Source organism: Hydra viridissima, unplaced genomic scaffold (genome assembly GCF_058129835.1).
Source record: "Hydra viridissima isolate aposymbiotic clone 2 unplaced genomic scaffold, HvirCarnegie_v1 scaffold_11, whole genome shotgun sequence".
Classification (NCBI taxonomy): Eukaryota; Metazoa; Cnidaria; class Hydrozoa; order Anthoathecata; family Hydridae; genus Hydra; species Hydra viridissima.
The window spans coordinates 6,959,819-6,984,551 of NW_028324310.1; the positions used below are offsets into that span (position 1 = coordinate 6,959,819).

Genomic DNA, 24,733 nt, shown 5'->3' on the forward strand with positions numbered 1-24,733 from the left:
GATTTTCAATGATTTAAATGATTCAGTTGGTCTATGTATAGTTCAACCTTGGTGCAAAATGATCAAGGAAAAAAGTGTTATTGAACTATGTCAGCTGGTTGACCACAGATTGCATGCACAAAAATGAACATTAACAAAGTGAAAACTCTTTTAAGTTGAAAGAAAAAGTTCCTCAGAAGATAGACTAGCTTAAGAGATTTTAACTTCAAAGAATTTGATTACTTAATAGTGATTAACATTATTTGTTGTAAGTTAAAAGGATGGAACTGCTACTTACTGATGGTTAAAAGTCCAAAGGAATTAAGTTTGCAAATTGGGTACAAACAATTTCTAAAAAGAAACATGAATTTCATTTTTTGATAAAAAGATGTTTGTTAATAATGATCTGTGAAATGCACAAAACAAATGAATCAAATTAAAAATAAGTTTCTACAAAAGTCATGGTGTGGTTAGCTGTGTATTAAAAAGTAATAATGCTTTGGACAAAGGAAGAATCAACCATAAATTTCTTATCAAAAATCTTTTGCCAGTAGCTCTAAAACAGCAACCATGTGTTTAGTGACAATTAGATGTTTCAGCAAGATAGTGCAATTACTCACACCCATTGGCTTTCTCAGAAATGGTGTAAAGACAATTATTTCAGCTGTAAATAACATAATCCACAGACTACTAAACTCTGCAGACTTTTTTTTTTCACCAAATAAACTAGGGTAAGGGATGATCAAAGAAAATATTATATGGGAAATTGAACTTTGCATCAAAATCAAATTTTATTTGACAAAATGTTGGAAAAGTGTGTGTGTTAGACAAGTAGATTATTTTGTACCTCTAGGAATAAAGAAAAGCATTAATGAAAAGGAAAAAATTTAGAAAAATAATGACAAATCTTCTTTTAAAAAAAGTAGACCAGTGATACTAAAATTGAGTGAGATGTTTAAAAATTTTAAATGTGCCTTCCTTTTTTTTGTAAAACCTGTTAAAATTACAGCTTGTATCATAAATAAGTTCCATAAAAAGTGTGATAGTATATAAACAAAATTCCATGTTCCATATTGTTAAGAAAACTTTTGTGTAACACCAGATAAATATAAAAGAACCTCAACTTTTATAATCTTTAATTGAGGCTCGTTATATATTTTTGTCTTTTTTTTTTTAAAAAAAAATGTTTTTTCTATTTAATAAACCTTTTTAAAATGCACTTTTTTAAGATGTGTTTTTTATTTTACACATATGGGTATGTATAAGTTTTTTCAAATTTTTGCCTTTAAAATTTGCATAAATGATCTGTAAGATATTTGATTATCAACTTAATTGCACTTCAATAGGTTATAAAGACAGAATTCTTCTCATGCAGCACACAGTGTGGAACTAAAGGACAATGTAGTGGTCAAAATTGAAAACCACTTTGAGTAAAAAGTTTATGGCATTTTTTTAATTATATAGTTTATCCTCAGTGAAATTTTTGTTCTTCCAGTTTTAATAGTTTGCGAGAAATTTAGGCAAATTTTGAGAAAAATGAAAACAAAACTCCAGATTTACTTAAAAAGAATTAATTTTAATATAAAATTTAGTATAATATTTAATATCATTAAAATAACATAATTGTCTTATTACTAAACATATTCTGAGTTGAACCTTTCACCAAAATCTTTGTTATCTTCAAATTTTTCATCCAATTTCAACTTTTCAGGGGTGATTTCACATTCACCTGCTGTCTGAATTATCAAAGATTAAAAAGTCTTTTACAAAATGCAGAGGTTCAATGGCAGTCTTAAGATTTTGTTTAAACTGGGTTTATAAGTTGATAGAGCTAATGAGAGCACCAGATGATACTATAGTCTGTACAAAAATGTCCTTTAATTTGCTTCCATACTTATTTTTTGAGTGTGGAGTTCATGATACTTCCTGTGTAATATATTTCTTGTTTCAGCAGCTTCTTCACCCATTACTTTTAGTGGAACAGGCAATTGCAACAGAATTTCAGCAATATGTGCTAATACTTTATGCGCTTAAGATGGAATCATAAACTAAGAACCATACAAATCAAAAAATAAAAAAGTCTCTATGTAATATGAATCCAACTTCTCCTACATGATTTCCTGCTGGTAGTTAATTTATATCCACATTTTTTGAATTGAAGAATCAGGTCTTCTTGTATTTCTAAAACTTCACCTAATTTCTTTGGATCAGAGAAAGCTTGTTGATAAATACTTTTGTACCTGATAAAGCATTAAAAAAAAAGAAAAGCTTTTCCACCTGCAGCTTGATATATATATATATATATATATATATATATATATATATATATATATATATATATATATATATATATATATATACATATATATATATATATATATATATATTACATATACCTGGCATGTTTGTACCTGGTACTAAAGAACCTGAGACTTTCTCAAAAACATACATGATATGATTTTAATTGTGCCAAATATCTCAATTAAACTATTCAACACAAGTTTTTAAATGTCCAAAAAAACTGAGATTTAAGATATTCTTTCTTAAAATTTAATTTAATGAGGGAATTTAGTAGATAATTTTTTTTTTAAGTGATTATCAAAAACTACATTTAACTTTGTTTCTAACAATATATAGCTGTTTTGGGAAAGTTTCATTCTTTACCATACAAATGCTTTTAAAAAAAAAGTCTTCAAGAGTATGATTTACGCTTTTTTTTCAAAAATTTTGACTTCATCACTAGATATCTCCAGAGGAACTTAGAACTTTCATATTTTGAATTTTTCTTATTGAATAATGTGACTTAGGATTTTTGACTACCTGATTCTGCACTGTGCAGCATCAAGAGGTAATAAACTAGTCATTCAGCATAATAGTACAACATTTATGCAAGTTCATAAAATTACTTTCTTAAACAGTGGTGCCGCAAAAGGATTATTTTAATCAAACAAAATTTTAGCCATCCAATACAATTTGTGAACTACCTGTGGATGAAAAAAGTCATTTGTTTTTTATGTTATTCATTATCATCAATGATTTTCTCCTCCCACTCTGTAAACTAAGAATGAGTTTGTAAATCACTCTTTAACATTATTTAACAATTATTAAAAAAATTATTTGTATATGAATAATTTTTTATATAATTATTTATAATAAATACATGCTATCACTCATTAGTTCTGGCACTAGGTAAAAGGTAATGTTTCTTAAGATCTTACATACTATTGTTTTATGAATAATAAATTGTAAAGCAAAGTAGACTTTTAAGTTTAACTAAGTAGTTAGTTTAATATTTTAATTGTCAAAAGGTGTTTTGACTACTTTTACAAGTGATTTAATTACATTTTGGATTTTGTTTTTCATCTAGTACTATTGAAGTCAGTAAGATTTTTGTTTTTATTGTGAAAATCATAATTTCTTTTATTTAAATATAAAAATTTATAACTAAAATAATTTACTTATTTCTTTACAATTTTAACATTAGAAACATCAAAAAGATTCAAGAAAAATCATTTCAAATGAATGAAGAAAACAAACTTGCTGAAAAGAGAATCAATTTTTTAAAAGAGAAAATGGAAAAACAAAAACATGAGCGTTTGTAAGTTGTTTTTTTTAAAAGAGATAATGTATATCAATTTAAAAACAATCTTGTATATACAAATTACTACTGTTTTCTTGAGAGAAAAGAAATTTAATGTTTAAGAATGTAAAAATAAATTGCTGTTATCCTTTATCACTTTATAAAAAGCAAATTCTTAAATACAAATTAATACTTACTAAATATCATATGCTTACATTGAAACTATTTTCAAATGCTTTTTTACATGTATATATAGCTGAAATCTACCTTTGTTTTTCAAGTTTATTACCATTTCTAAAGTAACTGGAGATAAATTTGATAAATAGTAGAATGCTGTCTAGTGATACAGCATTTTTTACCAATCACGGGCATTAATCATTAAAAACATGTAACCACCTTTATGACTTTTTCGATATGCAACTTCAAAATTTCTTAACAGAAGGTGAAGATTACTGGTTGATTTAACTTAACTTTTATTATGTTGTAATTTACAACATTTTAGTTATTTACTTGCATCTTTGCCAGTCTGTATTGAGAAGGGGAATGTTTCCTTAAAGCAAACAAACACTGAGTGACTTTCTTGAGTGACTCAAAAGTCCAAAACACTGTTTATTCACTTTGTTTCCTTTTTTTTTTTTTTTTCAAAATTCAAACTTTGCACAGAAAAAATAGGAAAAGCATAGTAGATTATCCTAATTTGAGCCAAAATAAGTGTTCTGACTTCTAAAGAGTATTTGTCATTTGCCTATAATACAAAAAGGCTGTAGATTGACCTTGGTGTATATTTATCCTGATATTTTTATTTTTTCACTTTTCATTACCCCAAGCATAGGCTCCGTCTTAACCTTTGACTCTAACAAGTTAGGAGATAATAACTTATTTGAGCTTTGGAAATAAAAATTTATAGATAAACATAAGGTAGTAAGATGTTTTCTTTCTAAAACAAAATACAGTTAAAGATTGTTTTTTTAACTGCGTTAAAATTAGGTGTATTGGCCCTGCCATCAGTCTGAACCACCATAGTCATTATATAACCTTGCATATCAGCCTTTGTCAACTTTCAAAAGTTTTCCAAGGTGTTTTCTAAAAATTAACAATGAGAAGCTGGATGAAAGAATGAAATTTAGCAAAACTTTATTGTGAGATTTAATACAATTAATTATTTAAAGTGATCAATAAATGGGGAAAAAATGGTTAACTAGTATTTAATATTATGATTTCTTACTTTTGCAATGAAATAATCTGCTTAATACTATCATCTCATTCCTATATATCACATTTTGAAGAGTGCTTGATATTTATTTTTCATTGTCTTATGAGAAACAAGGTTTGTCAGTATTAATCTAGCACCTTGTGTTTTATACACAATCTAATGTAGTTATCATATCACAAATAAAAAAAGATTAAATGGAATTTGAGGGAAAGATTTTAAAAATTTCTCTCTTATGTTTGTAAAGGTTTTATTTAGACCCACCACAAATGAAAACCTCAAGGTTGACTAAAGACAAATTATTGCTGAGAAATGTTTGTATGTTAGTATGTATGTTAGTATGTATATTAGTATGTATGTATGTATGTATGTTAGTATGTATGTATGTATGTATGTATGTATGTATGTATGTATGTATGTATGTATGTATGTATGTATGTATGTATGTATGTATGTATGTATGTATGTATGTATGTATGTATGTATGTATGTATGTATGTATGTATATATGTATGTATGTATGTATGTATGTATGTATGTATGTACGTATGTATGTATGTAGGTATGTATGTATGTATGTATATATGTATGTATGTATGTATGTATGTATGTATGTATGTATGTATGTATGTATGTATGTATGTATGTATGTATGTATGTATGTATGTATGTATGTATGTATGTATGTATGGATCTATGGATGGATGGATGGATGGATGGATGGATGGATGGATGGATGGATGGATGGATGGATGGATGGATGGATGGATGGATGGATGGATGGATGGATGGATGGATGGATGGATAGATGGATGGATGGACGGACGGGCGGATGGACAGGCGGACGGATGTATGGATGTATGCATGCATGCATGTCATTTTTCAAATCTTTTTCTCAGATAAATAATCTTATGCTGTTTCCAGTTTTTCTTGTTTTATTCCAGTTCTCTAACTCAGTAATTATTTGGTATCATTACTAATCCTTAACTAATAGTTAACTAACTCCTTCTTTCCCTTTGTGTAAGAAGTTACAAAGCATGAACTTGCAATTGAACAATCATTAACTGCAATTGAATAATCTTCTAGATATCTATCTAGTTTAAAAGACCTTTATAAACTTACTTTCTCATCTAAATTTAAATTAATTTTGTAATCTTTTGTCATTACATTCAATAAATTACTTCCTTAAACACATGAATGTTTTACTAATTATCTCCTTAAAGTTTAATTTTATATTCACTGATGTATTGGTTTTAATAAGAATGAAATTGTGGAAAAGTACTATTACTAAAAGTTGAATATTTTATTGCAAAGTATAAATATCATCACAATTTTTTACTACTAAAGTATAAATGTGATGGTATTTTTTTTAGTACCAAAGCTAATTTAGAAAAAAGTTTAAAAAATCTCCTCCATGAAATACTAGTTCTAAATTCATAATTTTATTACTTTTGGATAATTTTATCTAAAGATTTTACAGTTTTTTTTTTTTTTTTAGTTAGTTTATTTAAATTGGCCTTAAATAGGATATTTAAAAGTTGTATATCTGGAAAACCACTTTGAATTGCGTGTCCAAATCTCTTTAAATGTACCAAATTTCAACAAAATCAAAGATACAGTTAAAAATTTTTTTAAAAATTTGCTGAGTTAATATCACTTGAAAATCTAAACAATTATTGTTTTTAGTTTTCTAGTACAATCAGAATTGAAGAGAGAGAACAAAATGTTAAAATGACTAAATAAAATTAATATGAGCATGTATCTAGAGGATATTGTAATTAGAGATGATGGAATTTGGAATATTTATAACTTGAGATTTTGCAATGAAGCAAAAATTACTAAAGCTATAAAAAATGAAAAAATTACCAAAGCCCCTTTTTTTTAAAAAAAAAAACTACTTTCATTTGGATTAAGGGTGATTCCGTGTGAAAACATCCAGGGCATGCAACCCTAAGTCTCAGATTTTGCTAATATTTAAACCACTTACAGATTTTAGTAAATTATGAACATCCTGAAAATTTTATCATCTAATTTCAATTGGTTCCTAAGATATAGCTATTTAAAGTTTGCCTCCAACCAATAAAAAACCCCCATTTTTAAAAATGGTTTTGGTCCTTGTTTCTGATATATGTGTGTTGGAAAACTGAAAATTTTTACCTTTACATATTTTGGGCCCACAAATCCAATGAAACAATTTAAAATATTTAAAAATGAACATAACACCTAAAATTTAAATGTTTACCACAATTTTACTGAGGCGAGTCCAACCACAAAAATGCCGATGTAGCTCAATTTTTTTTTTTTAAATTTTTTTAGAATTTGTTCTGAATAGTTAAGTTATAGTTATTACAAAGAATTGGAGAGTGGTCTTTTCTAAAACAGAAATAAAAACATGATCAAATCTACTTAAATTTAGTGCTTAAAAACAGGTATTTTGATAAATTAAACGAGAACAAAAAGCTGTAATTGTTGTTTCTCACATTAACTAACTTCACATTCATGTATTGCTAAATGCCAAACTCACTATTTGAAGGAGCTAAAAAATAATTTAGTTAACAATGGATGTATTATACAGCCAGATTTTGCAGAAAACTATCAATTTTGTTATACAGGATGAAATACAAAGTTATCATTGGAATAAACAACAATGTACACTACATCCTGTTGTTATATATTTAAAGGAAATTTCTGAAACAAATATTCAGCATAAGTTGTTCTGTTTTTTAAGTGATGACAATGATCATGATACATGCTTTGTGTTTAAATTTCAAAAGAAAATTGTAGAGTACATTAAAGAACATTTAGTTGGTATCAATAAAACTTATTATTTTTCTGATGGATGTTCTGCTCGTTATAAAAACTATAAAAACTTTATAAATCTATGCCACCATAAGGAAGATTTCAAGATTACAGCTGAATGGGTGTTTTTTGCAACCAGCCATGGAAAATCCACTTGTGATGGCATAGGCAAAATATGTAAAGGTAAAAATTTTCAGCTTTCCAACACACATATAACAGAAACAAGGACCAAAACCATTTTTAAAAATGGGCTTTTTTTATTGGTTAGAGGCAAACTTTAAATAGCTATATCTTAGGAACCAATTGAAATTAGATGATAAAATTTTCAGGATGTTCATAATTTACTAAAATCTGTAAGTGGTTTAAAAATCAGCAAAATCTGAGACTTAGGGTTGCATTTTCCAAAAAAATTGGATGTTTTCACATGGAATTACCCTTAAAGAAAGTAAAGATAGTATTAGTTTTAAATTTTTTTCAGGAAAATGGGTACAACAATTTGGCAATCAAGTAAAATAGTTCCTAAAAAGTCCTTGCATATATGTGTAAGTTACAAATGTTTTTTATTTCTATAGTTTTATACAAGGCAATAAATCTCATTTATCTTCTTACTTCTGAAAAATACAACTTTCTTATTTCAGAATCCAATTGGAATGCTTCAGAGTCATTCTAATAAACCTTTAGGTAAGTTTAAATTCTTCTAAAGAAAATTTTGAGCTAATGTATATTGAAGTTTTGTAAATTAAAATATAAATTTATAAATAAAACCAAAGCAACTATTTATTGATATTTTTAAATAAAAAGATAATATTAGGATGAGAATAGTTTTCCATTTCTATTTCATCAGTTAACTTATGAATTGCATGTCTGCTTATAAATTTGCTCCTCTTACTAGATAAAAAGCCATTCAAATCAATCACTTCCAAAACTGATTATTGTGAGTTGTGTAAATTAAAGGCAAAAAAAGTGGTATGTTTTATATTCTTTATTGAATTTCTTTAAATTTTAACTTCAAACTTTGTTAGAATAATATTTGTATTGCTTTATAGTTTTGAGCAATATCTGAATAGCCATAAATAATTTTAATACATGTTTATGTTAAAGAATTGCAATGAATGCATTAAAGGTTATTGTTCAATGTGCTTCAAAAGTAGACATAGTAAAGGAACATTGAGGAAACACAATTGGGATGTATTGGAAGAGGTGAAAATGTTTATAGGTTTATATTGGATGTACTCTACTTATATATGATACTCTTAAATACATAGTATGCAGATATGTAAAAAAAGCAAAACTTTTTGCAATTCTTTTGTAGATTTTTAAATTTTATGTCCACAGTTATTCATACCATTTCCTGAAAATAACCAAGTTAACAAGAAAATAATTGGTAAAAAAACTTTCCTTTTTATAGTCGATTAGAATGCTCTGGAACAGGTTTTATAGTTACAGTCAATTAGAGTCAATCTAGAACAGGCTTTAAAGCACTAGGATCATTTAAAATAATGCAAAATATTTTATGAAATTATCAAAAGCATAAAGAATGTTATAAAATAAACCTTTTTGCATCAGTTCTTATCAGAAGATACCTATTTGAGAATTAAAAGTTTGAACTGAATATGAATAATTTTGATTCTAGCTGTATGCATATGTATTTATTATTGTGTTCAGTTTTTAAGATTAAGATAAGCACAAAAAAAAAATATTTTGTTTAAGTTTTGACATTTTATTATTATTGATTTACTATTAACTTTTGACCTATGACATGTTAAATGAATAACGCTATTTTTTCTTTTGTGAAAAAATTCCTTGTGTTTGTGTTTAGCAGTTCTCAAAAAGTGGCTCTATGAATTTAACATTAAGTACAAATAATATTGCTTTTGGCACTACAAAAGATCAGCAGCTGGAGGCTGTTTCTAAAAATTCATTATCTGACTTGATATTGAATGGAAGTTATGACAAAGAATCTAGTGCGCAATCTTTTACAAAGGCATTAAAAGAATGGAGAAGTTCAAAAAGTTTAACTAGAAATGAAAATGCTTCTGGTAAAATTTTCACAATTTTTACATAATTTGCCAACTTGAATCATTAAATTTTTATTTAAATAAGCATTTGAGTGTCTGTAATTTATGGGCTGTATGCCTACTTGATCTTGTTTATCCATACTTGTATATAATTTTTTTTATCATAATTTTATATTCCTAGTTTTTTTGTTTTTACCTTTTTTTAAATATATTTTTTGATTTTATAACAAAATTTATTTCATTAATTTTTGTTTTATTAAACAAAAACAATTAAAATGTTAGGCAAATAACAGCTACATTTTAATGGCTATATTATACTAAAAAATTATCTCAAATTGTTAAAGAAAAAAGTTAATCAAAATTTACATATCGGATGAGTTTTGACATTTATTTACATATGGAGTGATTTTTTTTTTTAAATACCACTTATTAGACCCATCCATTTTTAAGTGTTGAAAAAACTAAAGTATCACTTTTTTTTTCCTATTCTATTGTATGCAAACAATCTCTAAAAACATTTTCAAAAAAGCCAACTTCCCTCATCTCCATGAGCGTTTTAATGTTTAAACTAAGCGTGGAATGCAAGAAGCAAACTTCAAATTTAAAGTCGAATTTCAAACCTGAAGTGCGACTTGAGAAAATGCATAAAGCGAACTTCAACTCAAGTCAGGATTGAAAAATGCTAAAAATAGACAGTTTTCAAGTCTGACTTCAAACCAGACTTGAGAGAGCAAAAATTCTTTCCGAATGCAAGAAGCCACTTGAAATTTCAAGTCAGACTTCAAATCTCAAGTCTGACTTGAATGAAATGCAAGGATCGAACATGAATTGAAGTCAGACTTGAAAAACGAGAATTTTTGAATTTTCAAGTCAATTTTTCAAGTGTGCTCCAGACCAATCTTGAAACTAAACTTGAAAAAAAAACAAAAAACAAACAAACTGCCATTATCATTTTGCTGATGCGTAACAAAACTTGACTATTACTATATAACTTATTACAACCTTTGCAAATATGAAAATAAATACTTACCAAGCAAAAGTAGTTACTTGGGTATATTGACATAATTAATTTAGAAGGTTAGATTGTGAAAGTATATTTGTCAATTAATTCATTACAGAAAACTGAATACCAACATTGTAAAAATGTGTGTCTTTTAAAACATCCTGTAACTGGAATAATGATCTGGTAATGATCCAACATGTCATATTTTGATCCCATTAAAAATGCTTATTAGCATTTTGAAATGTCGAACGTCCTAGCATTATAAAATCCTAAAAACTAACAACTAAAATCCTAACAACTAATGAAGACCTTACACTTTTAAGATAATAAACAGCCTTGTTGCCTAATTGTATTCTAATATGCCAATTTCACAAGGCTGTTGATTAAAGCACGTTTATGTGATACTAAACAGTTCCAGTTATACAAAGTGATACGTGTAAAAGGAGTAAAAGAGAGTTCATGAGAAGTAGTTACAATAGTATGAAGTATTAAAAAAACTTTTTTAAAAATGTTCAAAAATGAATCGGTGTGAGCTGATTTATAGAAGAAGAAGAAGAAGAAGAAGAAGTATGCCAAATCACATACCAAGGTTTATTATTGACAGAGCCAATCCTTTAGAAGTTTATAATGATATAGAATTTAAAAGGCGCTACAGATTTTCCAAAGAAACCTTTTTAATATTAGCTAATGACATTATTAACAACAATGTTAACAATCGAGGGTGCCCTCTTTCATCTGTACAATAACTGGCTATTAGGTCATTCCATATCAAATCACCTAATGGTCCCCAGGGTACCACCTCAAATTTGCTTCAAATTTTGACCACCCACAGTATTTATGAAAAAAATACAAACCTCAAAATTTCAGCTTGATTCACCTAACCGTTCAAAAGTTATAATTCAATCAATATAGACCGAAATCCGCAAAATTTGAGTATCTGGAGCTTACCGTAGATTTTGTGTAATTTTTGACAGATTATAACTTTTTAAATAAAATAGATGATCACCTGAAACTTTCTATGGTAATAGTTTATCACCCAAATTATCTATTTTTGAAGGTGTTTCGGACTGGTTTTAAACAATTTTTGAGTTCTTGTACCTCAAAGTTGCTAATTAGCTCAATATTAGACAAAGTTTTGGAAACTTTAATGCGCTACAGTTCAATACCAACAGACCAGCTGTGACAATTTTTTGTTACTTTTGTGTACTTAGAGTAACCACTTGCAGAAAAATTTAAAATTATGTGTTGAAATTTGTTCTAGCACTTGCAGCAGCCTGTTAAAATATAACTTTTTTCAAAAAATACGATAAATTACATTCACTTCGTAGGCATAGAAAGTAGCATAGACAGTTAAAATAAATTATGAAACTTTTTACTGGCAGGGTTTCATATATAGACAATCACCAAAAAAAGTTTAAAGACCTATACTCTATCTTATAACATAATTTTAGCATTTTGAGTGCAATGCTTTTTTAGTTTAAAAGGATACCTAATAGCACAAGTTATATTACGTTTCCAAAAAAAAAATCAAAATCAAAAATGCTGAAAGTAGAAGTGTTTATACACATGAAACACAAGTACACTAATTTCTTTATCTCTGATTTACAATAATCATGATACTTTCATAATCATTATTAACAAGTTTGTAGTTACGAGCACTTCTACCCTTAATGGCTGGAGCATTTATTTGACATATTACTTTGTCAAATGGGACCCAACACTGACTTGATCGTGCATCATTAGTCCATCTTAAATTTAATTTGTTTTTATGCATAAATTTTACATTAACATCTTGGTTTTCATTACAAATCTCAAGCACAAGCCCTATGTACCATTCATCATCGTAAAAACATGCAATGTATTTACCAGGTTGAAAGTTTAAAGGATTTTTTTTTTTGCCAAGTTAATATCATTCAGCAAATGGGTATCAAAGACAGTATCGCTAGAGATTCTCCGTAAAAATAACTTGTCTCCACCTGGTACATAGCTTCTTGTGCCTAGTGATAGCTTCTTGTGCCTGGGATTGTGCTCATCTCTTCATATTGTTTCTTTAGGTTAAAATAAGTTTCATGGTTATTGATATCATCACTTGAAATGTAAAATATGTTAACACCTTTAATGTTTTTTTCAGCCCATTTAAACAGTTCATTTGGTGTAAGAATCTGGTTTGCATTTGCTGCTCGTAGACTTGCTTTTGCTGCTTCTCTTTTTATAGTTCCTCCTATTCCATCACATGGACTTTTGCCATGGGATGTAGCAAAGAAGTGATGTTCACCATTTATATTGTGATCTTCAAGATGGTACATTAAGTTTAACAGGCGTTTGTAATTTTTGTACTGTGATACAGCACCATCACTGAAGTATTTTACTTTATTGATTGTGGGTAGTTTGATTTTGATCATTGGTAGTAACTTTGTGAGAAAACAATGAACTGTTGTTTGGTCATGGCGAAGATGGTCAGATATTTTACAATAGCATTCACATTTGATTTGATTTTTTTCATCTTTGTAATAAACAGTAAACGGATGTAAGGTAGCTTGATCGGCTTGCCAGTAAAACCCTTGTACAGCATCCTGCACAAGAAAACTATAGTTCTCTGCAAAATCCATAAGAATAAGACAAGTGTGTTGATCTAATGTTTTTTTTGCCTCTGATAAGTAGGAGGATTGTGCTTCTTTGACAAAGTGGTGATGACAAAGGTCATACAAAGTTTCATTTAGAGTTTCAATAAACTCAATAATGCTTGTTTGGACTGTGGCAAGCGCAGTTCGATCAGTTGACACCCATTGTTTGTATGTGATCTGATCGTCAAAATCAAAATTATTATTTTCAAACACATTTTCCAAGTAACTCTCTAAATTTACTTTACCGGGGCAGTTAGAACATAGATGAAACATGCAGCTTCGACTATATATTACAAACACATACTTTCATCAAATCTTTGTAGTATATTAAACGGCCCTTAGGTAAAGCAGTGCACATCAACTTAACATTTTGATGATAAGAACATACGCAAACTGAGTGACTTTCTCTACTGTCAACTGTGATGCACCACTTTGGCCTTAGTTCGCAGAACTTGCTGAATCCAACTTTGTGTGTAGGGTATAGCTTTTTAAACTCAAGATAAAGTTCTTTTAATCGAACTAATATTAAGCATTTTTGTTTATAAACTTTTGCATTATTTATACGCACTGAAACAAAGTCTTTTTTTCCTGGACATTGTCTTGTAAACTCTTCAGATTCATAAATTTGAATAAGTTTTTGTTTAACAATATCTTCCAATGGCTGTCCTATTTTAGCCTCAGGTTTAGCAAGTATTTCTTTTTCATTTTTCAACTTTCGAGCTTTCTTAGCAAGATGTTCTGAAACTGAAAATATTTTGCAAGTTTTTTCAATTGACCAACTATCAGGAGTTAGTGTTAGTAGTTGAACTTTTTCTTCCTTCAAACTTTTTTTCATTTTGTTTTTTATTGCATCTAACAGTTTGTCTAAATCATTACATTTTATACATTTTAGCTCTTTTTCCAATTCTATATCTTTTGGGTCTATATCCAATGCTGATGCTACTAGGTTTGTCATACTTGTTGCAATTTTTTTAACCTTTTGTCTTCCATATCCTAATTTGTCGTGCCTACTTACATTTTTGAGTGGAGATATTTCTAATAAAAACACACTCTTATTAAGAACTGTCTTATCAAGGTCTGAACAACTAAAATCTTCTTAAGCAGCTTCATCTTGACTAATTTCTGTAATTTTTTCAAGTTTGAAGTCATTCAAACAGTTAGTACAAACTTTTTGACCAGGTTTGATCCTAAGCTGATTTGCCATTGATATTTTGACTTTACACAATCCCTTGATAATTTTTTTCTTGTAGACTTTAAATGGATCACAACAGTATTTTTGAAGTGCTTCATATCTAGAAAAATAGGCTTTTTCATGATGAAAACATATCTCCTCATTTGGTTCAAAAGTGTATCCTATCCTTTGAATTAAAACTTCTATATCAGTATCTTTTAGTCTTATTCTTCCTACTATTCTACAATATGACATTTTATCACAATCTTCATTTAAAACTCTTCTCACACAACATTTCTCTGACATTTTTAACTAATCTAAAAATATTAAAATTGAGGGTTAATTATAACTTTGTTATATTTTTCCAGTAATAAAATCAGTAAAAATGAACTCTCAAGTACAAATGTGATTAAAACTGTCTTAAATGCAACCAATAAACTATTTATACATATCACTATTTCTGCATACGCAAAACTTTTTAGTTTTTGGTTCTTGCAGTATTAAAAACTAAAATAATAAAATCCAATAAATACTGTGCAGATTTAGATTTTACTACAAACTCTTGAAGTAAATTATATCATTATAATTATATTACATGTATAAAATTAAACAAATATATATTAAAAAATCATATCAAATAATTTAAGACACTGATAATGTTATTTTACGGAAAACTGATTATATTTATTCAGGGAAAAATCAAAATTATACACCTAAGTCATAGGGCTACAATCATGTCATAAGATAGAGTATAGGTCTTTAAACTTTTTTTGGTGATTGTCTATATATGGAACCCTGCCAGTAAAAAGTTTCATAATTTATTTTAACTGTCTACGCTACTTTCTATGCCTACGAAGTGAATGTAATTTATCGTATTTTTTGAAAAAAGTTATATTTTAACAGGCTGCTGCAAGTGCTAGAACATATTTCAACACATAATTTTAAATTTTTCTGCAAGTGGTTACTCTAAGTACACAAAAGTAACAAAAAATTGTCACAGCTGGTCTGTTGGTATTGAACTGTAGTGCATTAAAGTTTCCAAAACTTTGTCTAATATTGAGCTAATTAGCAACTTTGAGGTACAAGAACTCAAAAATTGTTTAAAACCAGTCCGAAACACCTTCAAAAATAGATAATTTGGGTGATAAACTATTACCATAGAAAGTTTCAGGTATTCAGGTATCATCTATTTTATTTAAAAAGTTATAATCTGTCAAAAATCAAAAAAATCTACGGTAAGCTCCAGATACACAAATTTTGCGGATTTCGGTCTATATTGTTTGAATTATAACTTTTGAACGGTTAGGTGAACCAAGCTGAAATTTTCAGAGTTGTGTTTTTTCCACAAAAGCTGTGGGTGGTCAAAATTTGAAGTAAATTGGAGGTGGTACCCTGGAGCACTTTTGAAGAATTTAGGTAATTTTATATGGAATAACCCTATTGCATTTTGGTTTTATGCTACTGGTTCATTCCAAGTGAGTAGATATTCAAGAAACGGTATCAGAAAATGGTACCTTCTTATTGTACATTTTATATTATGTTTTTAAATAACAACATTTTATACCAACAAATGTTAATATAATCAAGTAACAATAAATGAACTCTTTTAGAGAGTAATAAGAGATTTGGAGGAGCTTAAAGTTAATCAGTCAACTGTTTGTTGAGTGGTTAAGAACATTTCAATTCAAATGGCTAACAAAAGATATCATTACATAAAGTTTCCAACAGAAGCTGATTCTTTGATAATTCAGCAAAAGTGATTATAAATTTTCATATGTCTGATTTTGCTATTTCATACAACTTTGAACTTTTCTTGATAAAGAAAATATTTATATTTATCAACCATTATTTAGAATTTACAAATTCAAAGATCCCAAGATGTTTAAGAGCAATTGATGAAACATATATTCCTATAATAAATCCTGGTGGAGAAGGCCCAGAAATATATCAAAACAGAAATGGATTTTTTTCTTTGAATTGCCAGGTCATTGCAGGTGCTTCAAATGAAATTTTATCTGCTTGTGTTCAATGGCCTGGAAGTGTTTAGGATTCATATGTTTTTGCTAACTCAGCTATTAAACAAGTTTTAAAAGCTCGCCAACATGTTCATGTTTTAGGTGATTCTGGCTATCCTTGTAAACAATATTTAATGACACCTTTTTCTAACCTAAAAATGAAAGTGAAATCAGATAATTTAAAGCTTGAGAAGTACACCATGTTGAATGTTGTTGTTGAATATTGTTTTGGCATATCAAAAAAACTATACCCTTGTCTTAACATTCCCTTATGAACAAAACTGCAAAATTCCATAGCCATAGTAATATCCTATCTTGTGCTTCACAACATTGCCCTTCTAGAAAATGATCATGGGGAAGACAATGAAATACAAAATAGCAATCAAGAAGATGGTGCTGAAACATTCACAAGAGATATTTTTGGAGAAACAAAGAGAAATCAAATTGTGGATCAATTTTTTTAAAAAATCTTTTTTGTGTGTCTGATTATAGATAAAAGTCTTATGACAAAAATAATATTTGCAGATGTTTATACTGCGTATTATTTCAAAAAAATACATTTTACATTTCAAATTAGTATTATATATAAAAAAACAACTTCACTAAGAAATAAAGTTATAAATTAAAACATTCCAAAAAAAAATAAACTAGATCTAATTTCGTTTGAAAAAAATAATCCTCAAATAGAATAATTCTGTTGTGTTGTTTTTTTTAAACTTATAGCTGTGAAATTTTTTTTGGGTAAATTTCCATTTAAATTTCATGTTCTTTTTTTTTTTGTATTGTTGCTTTTTCTGGAGTAAGTTTTTTTTATATTAGCTATTTCTATTTGTTTTTGCATTAGTTCTTTATCAAGATCATTATTTCATTATATTGATTTTTTGCATTTTTTTTTGTTAAGAGATTTTTGTTTTAAAAGTTGTTCTTTTTCATGTGTTAATGAGCAAGATGCTATCAATGGTTTCTTAAAAGTTTTCTTTTCTGTTTCTATAAGTGTCCCAATAATTTCAGAAGCCTGTCCCTATGTGATCTCCATAGACTCCTTTGGAATACCTACATATATAAATAGTGTATATATATATGTAGGTACATATATATGTAGGTATATATATATATATATATATATATATATATTAGGGTACAGCGAGAATTTTTTTATCTTCTAAAAGCTTAAGAAAAGGTGTATTCTTATGTAAAATCAAATTTTAAATAGGGTTTCCTTAAAAAAATCTTTGATCGGAAAAAGTTTTGATACCCAAATTTTCACTTTTAGAAATTGCAAAATTTAGTAAAATCTTATTTGTCATATTTGTCCTTTATCATGCTTTACATGTCCTTCTTTTTCATTGCGATGAAATATTAAATGCAAATAATGTTTCTAGACCAATTGCAAGCTTTTTTGATACTTGTTTCAAAGTCATTATCTTGCATGAATCCTACCAGCAATGCAGATTCTGGACATTTCAGGGGAGAGGGTCTTCAATTTTCAATGAGGTTTCAATGATTAACAAATTTGCTTATAACAGTTGTTTTTTTTGTTTCATTAGAAACAAAGGTGGTGCCAGTGATGTGGTTTCCCCAAAAAACAGGAGGTCTATCCCATCTTAATCAAATAATAATTTGATAACACTACTATAACACTATTAAAAAAACAATAAATAAAACAACATATCTTTCAAATCTATTGACATTGAAAATTTATTAAAATTTCTTTCTTTGTTTTAAAAACAGGTAGCAACTCTCTATGTTGAGCTCTAGCTCTAATATATCCATCTCTTGCATCTGGTCCAACTACTGACATGGATGCTACTGTCACTTGTTTTACAGCACGCTCGGTATTTTGAGTATGAATTTTAGCAGAAGGAGTTATTAGAGGTGTCAATCTTAGCAATACCAACTTATCTTTAGTGAGCGAACAAGTAAAAACCGGTTCTTGTACTACACCATTTTCCCATTTGACTAGCTCTTGAAGAGTAGTTGCTTCAAAGTTCAGTTTAGGTATTTTTCTTGGTCTGATTCGCATGTCTCCAAGGATATTATTACCCCTTTGTTCCAAAATTCGGTCAACTGCAAAGTTGCGGTCTTCTGCATTATTACTAGATAATAAAGAGATTAATAAACTTTCATGGTTCGCATACCAAGCGCCTAACTGGATGTAGGGAGTCACAATTTCTCTTACTATAACAGGTTGATTTCTAAGAATTCTCAATTGAGTCAGAATGTGATTGGAAGCATCTTCAAGTCTGTCTTTAACTTTAATGTCAAAAAAAAGTTTAAAGTAAAATTGTAAACAAAATAATACAAGTAACTCAAGATTTTTCAAATTCTGATCAGTTAAGTCATGTTTCCTTGTACACATAAAGACTATTCTCATGCCAGTAGTGAGCCATCTGGCATGACTTAAGGGGCCACATTGAATTTCTCTAAGATTAGGTGGCAATACACCGATCTTAACTGCTTTACATAACTTGTAGGTTTGTTTTTGATCTGTTGACATATTTTTTAGTATTGTTTCTGGAATGTCAACAAAGCTCTCTCCCTCTGGAAGAGCTTTAAATTGAGGATTGTACTCCATTTTATTAACATCAGCAAGACATTTTCCCACAGGACCTACAAAGCCAGTACTACATGATGTTAGTCCATCAATTCCTTCTATTAGGTGACGCAAAAATAACTCATTTGAATGAAGCATGCATATGGCCCAGTGGCATTTGTGACCTAACATCTTTTCAAGATGTGTTATAGCACCACCTTTCCAGCCAGTGTTAATTGAAGTACTATCAGCTCCAAGTACTAAACATGATTCAGTAAGATTATATTGTTGCAGCAAATTATAAACACCTTCAGCAATCTTTTTAGCTGGCTTATCTGAATGAGTATGTGCATTTGGAGTAAAATGACCAAGATATCGACCACCAGGTTCTATAGTCACAGTAATGTGTTGCTCTTTGATAATAATAGGATGTAGTTGTCCATTTGAATCATTTATCATCGCTCTTGTTGAATCTTTTCTTCCAAAGTAAATGCCAATATTATCTGCTTTTGGAAGATTAAAATTGTCATTATTCTTTGCTATTACAATGATTTTTTTTCTTGCTCTCGTCAACTTAGAAGGATCACAAGCAAGGTAAGAGTATTCAGGGGTGAGAAATCCTGCTTTAATTAAATCTTGCAGATAACTTGTAGCAATTGCTGCAGTTGCGGCAGGTGAAATCCCAAACCTATAAAATAAAACTAGTTTATATTTATTTTTATTAATTCAGCATCCAAACTTTTGCTGCTCAACAAAATAATAATCTATATGATTACCTTATACTAGCCATTGCTGTGTTTTTTATTGACATAGTGTTTTTTCTTGACTTCTTTTCTAAAAATCGTGTTACAAGGAATACATAGACACCTAATTTATCCTTTAGAAGCCTTTCAACCAACAATTTAATTTCATTGTCTTGTTTTAAAGTAAAGTTACAATTAACTGGATTATAGTTGTCATTGAGAGAAATATCAGGAGAAATATTTTTTTGATATTCTTCATATAATTCTATATCTTGTTTTTCTGTGACCTAAAACCAAACTTTTACAAATATTATTTTTGTTTTATGTGTGTGTGTGTGTGTGTGTGTGTGTGTGTGTGTGTGTGTGTGTGTGTGTGTGTGTGTGTGTGTGTGTGTGTGTGTGTGTGTGTGTGTGTGTGTGTGTGTGTGTGTGTGTGTGTGTGTGTGTGTGTGTGTGTGTGTGTGTGTGTGTGTGTGTGTGTGTGTGTGTGTGTGTGTGTGTGTGTGTGTGTGTGTGTGTGTGTGTGTGTGTGTGTGTGTGTGTGTGTGTGTGTGTGTGTGTGTGTGTGTGTGTGTAATTTGCTATATAAACAAAGAAAATATTTACTATTATGAAATTATATTTACCTCAAAGGATGCTTGATCATCTTGTAGTTTTTTCATTCTTTTCTCATAAGCTTTTTCGTCACTGATTTTTCTCTTATATTTTTTTCTAAGTTTCGTTGTCTCAATTTTATCAGCATGTCCCATTTGCATGTCAGACTTTTCACCTGTCTTATTTCTTTGACTGTATAACCACCTGAGCTCCATAGTTGGAATTTTTTTAGAAAAAATACAGGTGCAATTTATATGTGCTTTACTTTTACAATTTTGGGGGGAAGAACACCCAGACATATCATGTTCACACAGAAGAATCTTATGAGGACATGTTATGAGGTCCATTAGCTTATCTAACTTCAATATAAGTTCTTCTTTTACTTTTGCCTTAGTTCTTCCCCATGCAACGTTTTCTACTTTCTCCCAAAGGGTTTTAATTCTATAATAAAGTGATTTCTCACCAATAATAACTGGCTGTTGAAACTTAACATTTGCTTTTCTCCATTGAGCAAGAACAAATGGAATCAGATCGCTAGCAAGATCTTTGTTAGAATATTTATTATGGTGTAGATTGCATGTCATGCTTTTTTGTTCTTTTAGTAAAATCCCTTTTTGAATAACTGCTCTGTTTGTAGGCAGCTCACTAGGAATAAAATCTTTTCCAGGTCCAATAAAATCTGAAATTGCAGTGGTGGATGATCTAGTCTTAACTTTTGACATTTATGAATATCTCAATTAAATAACTAATAATGAATAAAATAGTAACAAACTTCGATCTTGTATAAAGCTTTTATACAGCGGAGAGCCAAGTAAAAATATCTTTTAAAATTAATTCGGCGCTGCGCTTATTAGGAGAGTTTATTACATAAAAACGGATTTTGTTTACTTTATAATAATTTAAGTTTTTTTCATTTTAATAATCTGTAAATATGAAAATTTGGGTATCAAGACGTTTTCTTATCAAAAAGTGGTCTATAACAAACCTACCTTGAAATTTAATTTTACATAGGAATACACCTTTTCTTAAGCTTGAAATTTATTTTTTTCAAAAACATATAAATCTCACTGTACCCTAATATATATATATATATATATATATATATATATATATATATATATATATATATATATATATATATATATATATATATATATATATATATATATATATATATATATATATATATATATATATATATATATAGTATTATGTAGTATTAGCATTGAGAAAACTACTTTTGTTTAAAATAGTTTTCTCAGTATTTGTTAAAAAAAAAAAAACATTATTTTCATTAAAGTATTAGAAAAAAGATAAATAAAAATACATTCTGGTATAGTACCATCCCCAAAAGGCGTCAAAATAAGATTCTGTATTTTCTAGAACATTTCCATGTATTTTAATTCAAATGGAATCTGTTAAAATGGAGAAATCAAGAGATATTGTCTTGATCACTTAAGTGGTGCATACGACCAACCGTTGTTTACCTACAACTTAGGATTTGGAACTGAAAGTGCCGAGACGAATTTATTTTTCTAATGAAAAATACATAGCAAGACCGTTTTGTTTTTTCTTTTTTTTTTTGCTGTTATTAACATTTTATTTAATTCTATATTATACAAATATCATTACACGAATTTGTTTCAGTAAGTGGCTTTTCCCGTAAAAAATATCCATTGCCGCTATTGGTTGCGAAGTGCATTTTCCGATTAGCGCCCTGAATTCAACGCCTCGACTATTTTTTAAGTTCGACTTTCTCAAGCACGAACTTGAATTTTTCAAATCTCGTTTACGCATTCGCTCAAGTCAAATTTTCAAATCTGACTTGATAAAGTCGAACTTGAGATTTCAAGTCGAACTTGACTTAAGTTCGGTTCTTGCATTCCACCCTTAATCTTCACAGCTGCAAAAATGTTGTAGCTGTGAAGATTATGTTGTTGTTTTTTTTATAGTAAAAGAGTGTTGCGTAATTAGATAATCATTTTTACATTTGTATGCATAACTGGATAATCATTTTTACATTTTCTCTAACCTTTATTGTTTCTCTTTTAATTTGCTTTTTTTTTTTTTTTCTTTTTTTTTATTGTATGTATAATTAAATAATCATTTTTACATTTTCTCTAGCTTTTATTGTTTCTTTTTTTTTTTTTGGTTTCGTTTGTTTTTTTTTATTTTCAATAAATTCATCAATGTCAAATTCCATGTTTTTTAATATTTTTTATTTTCTTATGCAGAAATTCCTTTTGCAAAAAACTTTTACAGGGTGTTGGTTTTTTTTTTTAGTTTTAATTTTTCTGTTTTTAATTTTCAAAGAATGCATTTCTCTCTTTTACTGCTTTTCCTTTTTCTTAATATCCTGTCATCAAGATATGTATGAATTAGGAAAATCTTCTTTTGAATATTTTTTAATTCATAAATATTTTGATGACCTGTATCCAATGTTGGGTAAAATCTTTTATTTTATAGTTTGAAATCAAAATTAAAATCCTGAATATAAAAAGCGATTTTAAATCAAAATATTTATATATTTAAAAACTTGTAGTGATTTTAAATCATAAAATAATTGCTTCAGTTCTGTAACCAATAATAAACTGCTTTCAAATATAAAGTCAATCCATATTACAATATTCCTTATTTAGTAAAAAATCAAATCAGCATGTATCAAACTGTATGAAGGTTCAAAGCAATAATCAATATTTGAACTAGTAGTTAAAAAAAGCCTTGATTTAGTTTTGTCATGGTCAACTTTTCAAAGTTTGCATTAGTTTGTTTTGCCTGGGTGTCTCAAGCCTGCACCATAAAGGAAATGTTGCATTATACATGTAAGAATTGCTATTGAGGTGGTTTAGTTTACACTCGACAAGTAGGACAGGATCTGGAATAACAACATAATAACCAAAGACATCAGTTCATGACTATTGAGTATTTAGTTACAGAAGTCAGTTATTATTGAGTAGATGGTATCTGCACCTGTATGGAGTTGTTGACAGGTGAAGCTGTTGCTGTGTCATAACCATAGCCATTATCGTTAACAGTTGGTATTCCTGGCCTGTCTCTTTCTTGTTCAGATGTCTTGTTCAAGTTATTTGCCAATGTTGCTGCAGAACTAATCAACAGCTGAGTTATACTTTTACGAGAAGTTGGCTAAACCTACTTAAAACCTGGGTGTGGCACAGCAGCCAGTAATGCTTCTCTAATGCTACTTTCAGTGGCACTACTTTAACTTCCGGATCTAGACCCCCTATAAGTGTTACAAATGTATGTTTATCAACTGTGCCTAATGGTAACATGGAATCAATAATGCAGTATATAATCGAATCGTCAATATTACTCTGATTCGGCTATAACTAGTTGGATGTGACAGTTTAGTCTAAATTTGATTTTTGCCTTTGTTGTCGTTAAAACTTCGTTTGTTTTTGTTATTTGCTGTTGTTGATTTTTCTTTTTTGAATGTCAAATTTGCTGGCCTGTGTTCGATTTAAATATTAAGAAATACTTTTTTCTGTATCTTAAGTTACACTATAAAACCTCTAATCCAATACTCTAACTAAAAGAAAGAAGAAGAAATATTACTAACCCTTAAATGCCCCAAGATATGATAACAAATAAAAATAAAAATAAAAAATCACATTTCTTGATTTTAAATCATTTGATTTCAAATCTTACTGCCTGTATAAAATAATCATTATTCAGGTGACACAAACTTTCGTGTCGTCCTTGTGTTTCACTTTTGCGTTTTAGGACGATATGAGACAATTTTGTTGCGTTTGGTAAACATTTGTTTTTTGCGGTATTTCCGTTTTAAAAAACTATGAGTACTTGTAGCTTTTGAGTCATAAGCAAATAATTCACCCTCAGTTTTTTAATGCCAAAATTGTTATAAAGCGAGCTGAGGTCACTACTATAAAATTCATTTCGATCGGAATTCACGACCATTTCATCTGAAACCCGTTGAAATCTGCGTATTGCTACTACAGCTATTCACGAAAGTTTAAACGATTGCAGAATATTTATCAAGTATGTTTGGTTTTTGTTTAATAAAGAAAAACTGTAAAATGATATCGACTTAATTTTTTTTATTTATTAAAGAAAAAGTAATTAGCTTTAAAATGAATATGAACATGTTATAAAAATTTTAATATTTAGTTAGAAAAAAGCTATTACAAAAAATCTTATAGGAAAAATAAGAAGCACAAAAGTTTAAGCGAATTGCAACATTCGAACAAAAAATTAAAAAAAAAAGCGAAATTAATATTTGAAGTGTCCTCCTTTGCTTTTATAGCAAAGATAAACTCGTTTATGCATTGATTCAACTAGTTTCATGCACATCACGCGAGGTACCTTCAGCCAGTACTCATTCAAAAGTTGCTTTAAATGCTGAGTTGATTGAATTTCATGGTATGTCAGTTGATTGTCGATCAAAGACCAAATATTTTCGATTGGGTTGAGATCTGGTGATCTAAG

The 24,733-nt window shown here is 28.7% G+C and overlaps 3 protein-coding genes and 1 pseudogene across 9 annotated transcripts in view; 1 reads left to right on the forward strand and 3 right to left on the reverse strand.

The window, feature by feature from the left end:
* The window catches only part of LOC145199211 (uncharacterized), a 49,900-nt gene that overhangs the window by 18,330 nt on the left and 6,837 nt on the right, over positions 1-24,733 (forward strand). For 4 of the 6 annotated variants that reach the window (XM_090067480.1, XM_090067479.1, XM_090067477.1 and 1 more), the window contains 6 exons: positions 3,464-3,577; positions 8,047-8,110; positions 8,207-8,249; positions 8,461-8,534; positions 8,670-8,768; positions 9,388-9,607. In XM_090067480.1, the coding sequence (XP_089923606.1) occupies positions 3,498-3,577; positions 8,047-8,110; positions 8,207-8,249; positions 8,461-8,534; positions 8,670-8,768; positions 9,388-9,607 (580 nt within the window). In that variant the 5' untranslated portion in view covers positions 3,464-3,497. Of the gene's footprint in view, positions 1-3,463; positions 3,578-8,046; positions 8,111-8,206; positions 8,250-8,460; positions 8,535-8,669; positions 8,769-9,387; positions 9,608-21,652; positions 24,287-24,733 lie in introns of all 6 variants that reach the window. The other 2 variants (XR_016445201.1, XM_090067478.1) reach the window with 2 other exon arrangements.
* LOC149881937 (uncharacterized) lies at positions 13,497-14,168 on the reverse strand. Its single transcript, XM_090067484.1, has one exon. It carries the CDS (start codon positions 14,166-14,168, stop codon positions 13,497-13,499), a length of 672 nt encoding a protein of 223 aa, XP_089923610.1.
* On the reverse strand, positions 14,310-14,690 carry LOC149881938 (ARL14 effector protein-like). The gene has a single exon (XM_090067485.1). It carries the CDS (start codon positions 14,688-14,690, stop codon positions 14,310-14,312), a length of 381 nt encoding a protein of 126 aa, XP_089923611.1.
* LOC149881939 (uncharacterized) lies at positions 18,739-21,238 on the reverse strand (annotated as a pseudogene). Its single transcript, XR_016445199.1, has 3 exons — positions 20,302-21,238; positions 19,709-19,962; positions 18,739-19,620 (listed from the first exon to the last, which is right to left on the reverse strand). The product of XR_016445199.1 is annotated as an uncharacterized LOC149881939 (transcript).

Excerpts from the sequence above, each read along its gene's own strand:
- LOC149881937 (XM_090067484.1), bottom strand. The coding sequence starts at position 14,168 with ATGACAAACCTAGTAGCATCAGCATTGGATATAGACCCAAAAGATATA.
- LOC149881938 (XM_090067485.1), bottom strand. The coding sequence starts at position 14,690 with ATGTCAGAGAAATGTTGTGTGAGAAGAGTTTTAAATGAAGATTGTGAT.